At 35.7% G+C, this 11,265-nt stretch overlaps 3 protein-coding genes across 3 annotated transcripts; all 3 read left to right on the top strand.

Moving 5' to 3' along the window:
- LOC104727556 (uncharacterized protein At4g04775-like) lies at window positions 385-890 on the top strand. The gene is made up of 2 exons (XM_010446650.1): window positions 385-558; window positions 630-890. Exons 1-2 carry the CDS (start codon window positions 385-387, stop codon window positions 888-890), a joined length of 435 nt encoding a protein of 144 aa, XP_010444952.1.
- Window positions 5,109-6,838, top strand: LOC104721190 (NEP1-interacting protein 1). Its single transcript, XM_010439113.2, has 5 exons — window positions 5,109-5,633; window positions 5,769-5,947; window positions 6,058-6,141; window positions 6,234-6,401; window positions 6,507-6,838. Exons 1-5 carry the CDS (start codon window positions 5,474-5,476, stop codon window positions 6,627-6,629), a joined length of 714 nt encoding a protein of 237 aa, XP_010437415.1. The 5' UTR covers window positions 5,109-5,473; the 3' UTR covers window positions 6,630-6,838.
- On the top strand, window positions 7,985-11,259 carry LOC104721187 (pentatricopeptide repeat-containing protein At4g35850, mitochondrial-like). Its single transcript, XM_010439111.2, has 14 exons — window positions 7,985-8,180; window positions 8,302-8,440; window positions 8,571-8,733; window positions 8,888-8,953; window positions 9,062-9,159; window positions 9,325-9,356; window positions 9,391-9,461; window positions 9,552-9,758; window positions 9,868-9,944; window positions 10,191-10,284; window positions 10,575-10,640; window positions 10,748-10,825; window positions 10,930-11,031; window positions 11,141-11,259. Exons 1-14 carry the CDS (start codon window positions 8,153-8,155, stop codon window positions 11,237-11,239), a joined length of 1,320 nt encoding a protein of 439 aa, XP_010437413.1. The 5' UTR covers window positions 7,985-8,152; the 3' UTR covers window positions 11,240-11,259.

The following is an 11,265-nucleotide window of genomic DNA, read 5'->3' as shown; positions in this document are numbered from 1 at the left end:
GGAAGCTGCACATGATCCACTATTACTTGAGCAAATGAAGAACTATGTCCCTCCAAAGTTGGAGTCTCATAGAATCGAAATTGACGGATTTTTCATATTTTTAGTATGTCTTTAGTTTGACACATTGTATGACTTTGGTTAAATTTTTAACTTAATATATGGTACGACTTTTGTCTTTGTCTTCGATGACTTGTTCACCAAGTCTATCAAACCAAGAAACCGATTATTAATTTGGTCTAATACCAAACCGATTTTTTTATTTGGTTTAAGACCAAACCGATTATGTATCTTGCACCAAACCTGATCCTTTACAATGACACACATAAATCCCCAAAATTAAGAAACCTAAAGTCGACCTAGTTCTCGTTCGATTGTGAGAAGAAGATGAGCAATGTCTCGACAAATTCGACTGGATCAACTAGTTCCCGTGCAAGAGGAAGAGTGGTTGGTGTCCCAAGGAGATGTTGGTGCGGGGAAGGAATTGTAGCTCTTATATCAAAGTCTGATCCCAATCCTTACCGGAGATATTATCGTTGTGGATTTGCTGTATCAAACAAGGTAAATTGGTATTGTTACACGTTTGATTTTTTTTTTTTTTTTTTTGATTATAACAGTTGGGCTTCTTGTAGCTTAGGAACAATGATCACACCTTCAAATGGGTTGATGAGACTTTGTTCAACGAGATAGATACACTAACTGTGAAGAATGTTGGATTTGAGAAGCATCTGAAAGGTTTCAGAACAGAGAGATTGGAGTTTGAGAAACTAGTTTACGAGAAGATGGAAAAGGAGATATTTGAGAAGATAGAGGATGCTTTGACTGAAGCAAAAACAAGCAATAAGAAGATGATGGTGATCATAGTGGTATTGTGCATGATCATGATTGGATGAGCAAATTACTAGGTTGATGATGTTGTTGTGGTTTTTTTTTTTGATTTTTTTAGCATATTTTCCCCTTTGGACGACCTTCACCGTTTTACATGAGTTTCAATGTTGTTGTTAATTTGGTTTGATATTCTTAAGTAAGAAACCAGAAAAAGTGAAATATTAAAATGTTGTAATCAGACTTGACAACTCAAGAGTAAACCATAGATTGAGAATGTTTTAAAAACCTAACAAAGAATAAAACATAACCATAACTATATTGGGACCTCACATGTTGATCTAATGTGTCCTTCTTTACCACAACGGCTACACTTGTGTCTTTTTGACGTTTGCGATTGTTGAGACGCTCTTATCTTGTCTTCAACCGTTTCATGTCTTCGTTTTCTTCGTCTACCAGGGTGTCTTCTTGTTTCAGGTGGTAAAACTTTTGCAGCCTCAACGTGGTCAGGGACGCCCCATTCGTTCTCTGGAATATCTATTGGATTAACAGTCTCCTCATAATACTCTCTCCAACTGGTGGTGCTATACATATCATCAGCATATCGATACAGATCAGTATTTATATCAAAAGCTCCTTTGATGGCGTGTCTGCAAGGGATTTTGCCCATTTGGAACTTCCCACATGAACATGTCCGTCTCTCCAAGTCAACCACGAAGTCTACCCCATTCGCTTTAACCTGTAAAATGTTTCTTCCAATCGGATAACTTTTAAAGTATTTACCTTTTCCAATTCTTCTTGAAATCTTGTTCTCCACCTTAACAGTTAAAGGATCTTTCTTCTTGGCACTTAATTCTCTTCGCTTAAAAAACCAGCGTGTTAACATCTCTCTAATGATGTCTAATAAAGTGATTACTGTATACTCTCTAGGTGATCTCAAAGCTGAATTGATCGATTCTGCAGCATTATTTGTGTTCAAGTCATATCTGTATCCAGGGAAATGGCATCGAGCCCATTTTTTAACCTGAGCATCCTCTAGGTACTCTCCAATCGCAGGACTGATGTTGCAAATTTCTCCAAAAAGTTTTTCAAACTCAGCAACTCTATAAGCTTTAGACGCTCTTGAAACCAAATCAGCCACACCCCTTCCCTTGTGATATGTAATAACGTTACCAATCAAGTGATGGATGCAAATACCATGAGTAGACAATGGATAGATTTTTTCAAGTGATTTGCTAATTGACACATGCCTATCTGATATGAAAGATAAATCTTTATCATCTCCAATAACAACCTTAAGTTGCTCAAAAAACCACTCCCATGAAGAATCATTCTCAGAATCAGCAATTCNCGCTCTTGAAACCAAATCAGCCACACCCCTTCCCTTGTGATATGTAATAACATTACCAATCAAGTGATGGATGCAAATACCATGAGTAGACAATGGATAGATTTTTTCAAGTGATTTGCTAATTGACACATGCCTATCTGATATGAAAGATAAATCTTTATCATCTCCAATAACAACCTTAAGCTGCTCAAAAAACCACTCCCATGAAGAATCATTCTCAGAATCAACAATTCCAAATGCTATTGGATACAAATTAGAGTTACCATCTACAGCTGTAGCAACTAGCATAACTCCTTTGTATTTGTTCTTCAGAAATGTTCCATCAACCACAATAACTTTCCTCATTCCCTTGTAAAATCCTCTTATGGATTGACCAAAAGAAATAAACAGATATTTGAATCTACTGTCACAATCAAATTCATAAATTGTAAACGTACCCGAATTCGCTTCTTGTATCATGTACAAGTACTTTGGTATTTTACCATAACTCTTCTCAGGAATTTCTCTAACTTCGTCACTGCATACTCGCGCGACTCCCATGCCTGAGAGTAAGTTAAATCACAACCATACTCTGTACGAATAATATTAATGATATCATTTGGTTTAGGCCCTTCCAATACACCCTCATAATTCTGCATAATGAGATGTCCAATTGTTTTAGCTGAAGGTGTCCTACAAAATTTCTTCTTCTTTGAAGGAGCACAATTATGGTCCCCCACAAACTTGTTGATCTTGAAATACGTAGACCCATTTAAACACTCAGCACGAAGACTCCATTTGTAAATATCCTCTATGTATCAGATTTTGTAACCCTGTAGTCACAATTGTACTTCATCGCATACAATTCTATTGTTGCTTGTAACATTTCTTTGCTTTTGAAATATTGACCTTTCCTTACGCTCACACCTTTGAACGACGTTCCAACACAATAACCGGCGTTTTCGACGGATGTTTTATTCCCTAAAATAACATTCCGTTTGGCATCATCAGTACCCACAAATAAAGCTAGGTTTTCATTCGGTCTACCATCACCATCTTCATCACTTGAAACCCCTGATTCTTTATTCAAATCCAGTTTATTGTTGCCAACATCCTCAACACCACCTTTGAATGTCACACACAAATTTATTGTTTTCTTCTTTTTATAGTATGAAAGAAAATTTGTGACCTGACTATTGTTCATCATAACAACAAGAGGACAATCAGCAGAGAAATCTGTGGGTATAAAACTTAGCTCCATATTAACCATACTAGGCTCTATTCCATAGGCTTCTGAAACCATAATCTTCAATTCTTCATGTGTTGTACTCGATTCCAAAGTTAGTAATATTCCACGATTTTCTTCATCAATAATAAATCTCCATTCACGATTGTCAAACAATCTTCACACACCACTCTTAACATAGATGTGCATTGCCATCGGTCGAAAATGGTGAAAAGAAATGGGAGAAAACGGTTTTACAGAACATAAACTATTGCACTAAACGATTAGGGTTGTTCTAAAAATTTCTAAAAAAGTTAGACAACTTTTTCTAAATTTTGTAGAACATAATCTTAACAAACAATTATGATCTCACCTAATTATTAGGTAAATATTGAGTTTCCTATTCTATAGATTCACTTTCTATATTTAGCGATTTCTAAAAGTTTCAGAGTATACAATCTACTTTTGTGTAGTAGATGCCTACTAATTTTCTCAGAGATAGAGTAAAAAGAATAAAACATATTCTAACGATTTTAGAGCATAGAGTAAACCATAGAAAGATTATACTAAAACGTTTAGAACATAGAGTAACCCGTAGAATACAAATTATGAATTTTGTAGAATTCAGAATTTCAGGTCACTAAACTATTTAGAACAGAAACTATTCATGAATTTAGTATAACATGTACAAAATATTAGAACACATCATCTTAAATTTTCAGAGTAGCAGAAAATGTTTCCTAAATTTTTTATATCAAATTTTATCTATAAAAAAAGCAACTTATACTTTTTTTTTTGTAAAAAATTATATTACCTTTATTATTGTATATCTACTTATTTTTCTATATTATATATTTTAAAACTTGTTAAATTTGGGTTTTTCAATTTCTATGGATATTTTAGGTAAAAATGACCGATTAAAAAAAAAGGTATAAATGGACAAAAAAGTTTTAGTAATCTTTTATTTCCAATTTTCCCTGTAAATTATTCATGTTTGGTATCTAATTGTTTCCTCTGATTGCTGGCTTGTTTTATCGAGAAGGACCCTACCGTATTGTATTGTATTGCACGAAAATATATGAACTCCTCCTGAAAAGATATCGGTCTAGTTGATAACAAAAAGTAAGAGTTTAGAAACAAAAGAATAATGAAATAGTTAGTCTTGCAAAAAAAAAGTAACAGCAAAAGATAAATGGTGATATTGTTTTCGCCTTTTTTGTTTGTGAAATTGTTTTCGCCTTTTCGGTATGGTTATTTTTCTCTTCTATTGTGATTAATAACGAGTATGTCAATATATGCAACAACGTTAATTAATGCTAACAACTATTTTTCCATTCATTTTTTTACCCATGAAAGTGAATTATAACCAACGACTAATTATTGTCTTAATCTGCGAATAAATAATGGTTCTCTGGATACTACAAGATAATATGTCGTCATCAGGTGCCCACTGCCCAATACCATCAGGAGCTGTGTGGGTAAAAAAACAACGATATGAATATTAGAATAATCGGGTTTTATAGATAGATATCTCTTGTGTTATGCGTTATATGACGTATAAAAATATTTAAAACTTTGAAAATAATTAACATAATATGTAAACATGATACATAATTTAAACTTTACACAAGTAACTAAACCTTTTTTACGAACAAGAAAATAGAATTTAAAGTCATTCCGCTGAGCTTGCGCGCTTATCTATCTCTCTTTAAAAGTATCCCTCTCGTCTCGTGCTTTGAAACTTCTTTTTAGTCGCTGTTTTCAACATCGATCATGACAGGCAAACCCTAGATTTTACTTCACCTACTTTGAGGTAAAAAAATACTATCATAGCAAACGAGACGACGACCCAAGAGCATTAATTGCGAGTAGGCCAGACATCGGATCTTCTCTCTTAAGGGCTAAGCAAAACCCATCTCTTTCTTTCTTCTATCTTCTGTCTCAACTCTCTAAACTCTCTTTTCTCTCTCTCTCTCTTCTCATCTATAAGCTCCACTGAGCTCTGTTTTTGTTTTTACCGTAGATCGTTTCCGTTTCTTTCTCTATATATATTCACCAGGCTTTAATCTTTTTGGAGGGTTCTTGGAACAAAAAAAATGGCATCTTCGTCTAGATTCGAATCTGGGTTTTGTCCTATCTCTTCGTGTCCCTCTATTGGGAATCTCATCGATCAGATTAAAGACGCTTGTCGTTTCCTCGCCTCCGCTGTTCTGGGGACAGTTCTCTCGGCGATCTTGACCTTCTTCTTCGCTCTAGGTCCGCCTCTTGGTTTCCTATACACGTTTCTTGATTCTGTTCTTGAATGTCTTTAATTCTGATGAATAGAATAGAATCTACAACTTTGGGGTTTTATGTAGAGCTAAGAAAGTTGTATCCTTTTCATTTCTTCAGTGGGTACATTGCTTGGAGCACTTACTGGAGCTTTGATAGGCCAAGAAACAGAGAGTGGTTTCATCCGAGGAGCAGCGGTTGGAGCCATTTCAGGAGCTGTTTTCTCCATCGAAGTCTTCGAATCATCTCTTGTTCTCTGGAAATCTAATGAGTCACGTTTTGGATGCCTCCTCTACTTGGTGAGCTTAGATCTTTAAGCTTTTTTTAATCATTGAAACTGCTCTTCTGCTCTGTTTTTAAATACCGGTTGGATTTGAACTTCTAACTAATTCTTGAATATTTTGTGTAGATTGATGTCATTGCTAGTCTTATAAGTGGTAGACTTGTGCGAGAACGCATTGGTCCAGCAATGCTAAGCGCGGTTCAAAGTCAGGTACAGTTCATTCAGCAATGTGTTATTGTTGGTTACATTGAGATCTCTCTGTTTCTTGATCCTATTCATCATTTCTCTTATTGCTGGATCAGATGGGAGCTGTGGATACAACTTTCGAAGAGCTCTCGAGTATCTTTGATACCGGTGGCTCGAAAGGATTAGCAGGAGATTTGGTTAATAAAATACCTAAAATAAAAATTACTGGCACAAACTACTTAGATGCTTGTGGCAACAAAGACTCGTGTTCTGTTTGTCTCCAGGTTTTTAGCTCCTTCCTCAGCTCAAAATAAAACCGTACGTAGATCCTCAAATTCGGAAACAAAAAAAAAGGTTTTGATTATCTTGTGTGATTTTGTTTTTGGCAGGATTTTCAACTTGGTGAAACCGTAAGAAGCCTGCCACATTGTCATCACATGTTTCATTTGCCTTGCATAGACAATTGGCTACTCAGGCACGGATCTTGTCCAATGTGTAGACGTGATCTGTAATAACCCCTTCTAATTACCATTTGCACAGACTCTCGCTCCTACTACTTGTATGGTCGTAATCTTGTGGTTAGTTTCTTCAATATGTACAAAGAAATGGAAAAAAAAAAAGTTTTGTATCTAGTTGATGATCTTCAAACCAAATCCATTAAATTGCGACTTTAGATTGTGTGTTGGTCTCACCAAACTTTGAAGTGATTTAATTTTCGTAATATTCTGTAGTTATGACGTGAAGGAAAGGAATTGAATTCTATGTGTGAATCTGTGGCCTCGTGGGCCTCCCCACCAGGAGATTAAAAAAATCATGCCAAATAAACATTTTCTTGATTTGGTTTGTTTAATTAGCTCTTTTAACATCAAAACAATAAAATCGAATACTCACCTACACGTAATTAATTACAATGTCAATTTTGGCTACTGCAATTATTACGAGAGCTTTACGTGTTGTAACTTTGTAAGTTGGATATACTATTATTGTCTAGTCGCTCGCTCCTTAACCGAAAAAAGAAAAGAAAAAAATGATTGAATTTGGATAAATATGGTAAATGTTGATGACTGATGAGTCTCTATATCTTTCCCGTGATGCTTTTGGGTGCCTAAAATAAATGAACAAAACAAAAATGCATTAGACTTCTTGATATTGTATAAATTTAGGGGGTCAGTTTTACTGTTATTTTTTTTTTCTTGAATTTAAAATCCAAGCATTAATCAGCGTCTAACATTATAGAAACTTTCAAACGTTAATTTTAAGACCCACAGTAACCTGTATATCTAAATCGTTTAACGTTGTTTCCGGAACTTTATATCTGTAGTTAATTATAAAGTATAAAACTATGAACCTTTTTTTTTTTGACAATATGACTACAAAATTGGGAGTAAACGCGTAACTACTACAAAATTCTAGAAGTATAGTGGATTGAAAAGTGTAATATCACGAATAAAGTGAACGAGCTTTGGGTTAAAATAAATAAATGTGTTGTTTCTCTTTTGGTCAATATTTCTCACTTAACGCAAGAACATATATTAGTTGTCTTCACGTGATCCTTCCGACATATTCAAAGTATTGTTTTATGTAAGTAGTTGGGACATCCCAACTGTAAATATCTTTATCTTCCTCCTCAGTCCTCATCGTTTCGCTCCACGGTACACGTGGCGCAGAATCATTGCATTAGATATGATCACGCGACAGTCACGTGATCATCATCGTCAATTAGTTTGAAAATTAAGCCCAATAATCTATCAGTGGCCCATGTAATTTCCGATACTAAAGGCTTTAAAATTAGTAAGGGCGATCCATTGATATCAAACCGGTTAACACCCGGTTAGATTTGTATATTTTCCGGTTAACGCTCTCTCCCTAAACCCTGAAGCCTGAGCTGCTACTAATGCTATATCCCTCCTCTTCCGACGGCTGAAGTCGACTATTCAGCTTTCCTCTGAGACTCACCGGAAAATCTTGTATTTGGTTTCGTCTCGTCGTCTCCCGGATAAATTTGTTTGCCGGAGTAAGGATTTCACCGGGAGCTATGAAGTTCCTCATTCAATCCATTTCTGGTATATATATGCTTCTTTGAAAATCACTGATTTTGTTTTAATTTATCCTTGCGATGGCTAAATAGATAGATAGATCCCATTTTCATCTTTCATTAAATCGATCTTTCTTCGACGGAAGCAGGGAGGAATCGGTCTCTGGTTCGAGCTCTGGTTAGTCGGCGTTACTTCGCTTCATCGCCGGACGAGATCGCAAAGAAAAATTACGCCAATGATCTGTCAGAATACAACACAGCTGTCAATTCCGTCACTGCTCAGCGCAGGTTTGTACGCCTTTTGATTTGTATGGCTCACTGTGTTCACAATGTGATGAGATTGAGGAACTTTTTGTTTCCATAATGTTTGGTTGCTTCACTATAAATTCTTGATAAAACTTTTTATTATTTTTGGTAGGCACTATTTGCTGAGGGATGTGTATGATGATATGAAGCTAGATGGTGTGCAGCCTACAGCTGATATATTCCATTCCTTTGTTGTGGGAACGATGAAGGGTGCTCGTTTGAGTGATGCTTTCTTTTTCCGTGAAGAAATGAAGGCCATGGGAATTGCTCCAGATGTATGTATATCCTCTGTTCTTTTTTTTTTTTTTTTTTTTTTTTTTTTTTTTTTTTTTTTTTTNTATCAGTAGATTAAGCGATTCTTTGTCAAATAATTCTACACTTTACTTCAATGATTCGGTTCATCTGTGGCTTGTGTTGTTGACTATATAGGTAAATCTGTACAACTTTTTGATTTCCACATGTGGGAAATGCAAGAATGGAAAGGAGGCGATCCGAGTATGTTATCTTCCCTGCTTTCGTACAAGCGTTTTTTTTCTTCTTCTTCTTCTACATTCTTTAATATTCAATCATATACGAGCCTTTTTGTTTGTCTCTTATTATAAGGTCTACGACGAGATGAAGAGATATGACGTAAAACCAAATGGACAGACCTTTGTCTGCCTGCTCAATGCCTGCGCTGTTTCTGGCCAATTAGATCTTGTGTAGGTTACTGCTTCTATTGTCTTTTGAGAGTGCTCACTAATCGTAAATGATTTCTTTGATAAGTTTTTATGCATCTTTTCTCTGTTATAAGTAAGCATTTGGTTATCTCAGCAATCTAAGAAGTGATCTAATCTAATTCATATGTGACATCAAATAATGGTTAGGTATGCGATAGTTCGAGANTTGACATATATTGGTTCTCAATCCTAAACCCCCGCAAATGAATATAGAGATGAATCTAAATTCTCAATTGATCCAGTANTTAAACAAGCAGCGTAGACCAGATAATCTTTCTACCAAGGTATCCTGTGAAGGTTTCATGTTTGTATTTCCTTTCAGTTTTTCCTTCATGTAGGTTTTCTCATATCCTCCTTTTTTTTTTTCTCAAAAGATTCTCGAGTTCGTAGAGCAGTCAAAAGGCTGGTCAGCAATTGATTCATCAAGGAAGAGTGCAGAAGATGTGATGTTTAGCATCAGTGAAGAGGAGCTTTACAATATTCCAACCGCTGAATATGCTCACAGGACCAGGTTTCTGCAGAGAAATTTGACCGTGTACCACGTAGCATTTAGTGCACTCGCTGATCTAAAGGATGTAAAAGTAAGAGGATATGTCTTCTAAATTCCAAAATTTCCTGAATTTAAAGAGAGTAACAAAAGTTAGTTTCGAAGTTGATTTTTTGCATCTGACCAGTTGTTCCCCATGGCAGGCAACGGAAGCTCTACTTGAGATGCTTAAGAAAGACGGCAAAGACACTGATACTTACTGTGTGCTACAAATTATGAGGTACAACAGTGCATGCACTTTGATTCTTCTATTTTCAATATTAGACTGGCAGTTTTCTGTGCCGGTGTCTTTGCCCACAAAATGAATTGGCCTAATATACATAAATGAGATTATGAAATTTGCATTTAGAATTTAAACATTTGGCATTGTCATTGGTTAGACTACAGTATTAGGTACCAAAATTTTGTTACTAGTATATTACACATTGGAAATCTAAACATGATTATCATATATGCATCTGCATAGGTGCTATCTACACTCGCAAGACTTTGAGAATGGTCTCAAATTGTTTGAAGATTACATGAGGGCAGAGAGAATCCCTGCTATGGAACTCTATACGGTAACGATCATCTGACCTCATTATTGGTCTTTCAGTATTCATTTAAGAGCAAACTTCTTCTTTTCTATATATCAACATATATAGTGTGGTCATCTCCACTTCTATTTGACATATATTGGTTCTCAATCCTAAACCCCCGCAAATGAATATAGAGATGAATCTAAATTCTCAATTGATCCAGTAGGCAAAGAGAATTATGATTCTATATCCTGTTCTCGATACTTGGTTCAACATATCTATGCGACCTGTATGTGCTAAAGATGTCAATTTATTTCTTTTTGCTTCTACAGACACTTATTGAGGGGGCTATGACAGGATACACCGAGAATGGAATGAAGATTGCTCAAGACACTCTGGTAATGTTTCTAGGCTCGAGCTGTACTGAAAAAATAATATATGAAATAAACAAAACCCGGGCCAATGGTAGAGTCTTTGCGTGATGATAATTTGTTTGTTAATGCAGGTCCAAATGAACGAACGCAATTTCTTCTTAGACCCAAGAACTGGAAGCAGTCTGCTACTTAAAGCTGCTGGCGAAAAGGTATTGAACTTGAAGTCCCCAAAAAAACACTGAAAAATAGCTTTGCTGTGTTATAAAGAGTTGGCTTAGTGAAAGTAAAAAAAAAAACTTTTCTTTTATGGCAGACGGGCGGGTACACAGTTGCAAATATGATATGGGATCTCATGCAAGCTCGAAGGATTACACCTACACTAGCTGCTGTTGAAGCTTACTACAAAGGATTGAAAGTAAAATAATAGTCCCTTTTCTCAAATCTTATAAACAAAGCATAAACTCAGTTCCTTCACGGTATTAATTATTGATGGGTTGTCGGTTTTTGTGTTGTGGGAATCACAGGAACGTGAAATTCCAGAAGATGATCCGAGACTCATGTTAGTGACGAGTACATACAATACCTTGCGACTTAAGGAAGGGACATTAAACAATCGGCGTTAAAACAAAGGGATCAAGAGGAGAAAAGA

This window comes from Camelina sativa, chromosome 11 (genome assembly GCF_000633955.1).
Source record: "Camelina sativa cultivar DH55 chromosome 11, Cs, whole genome shotgun sequence".
NCBI classification, from domain to species: domain Eukaryota; kingdom Viridiplantae; phylum Streptophyta; class Magnoliopsida; order Brassicales; family Brassicaceae; genus Camelina; species Camelina sativa.
This window is presented reverse-complemented; position numbering and strand designations above follow the sequence as displayed.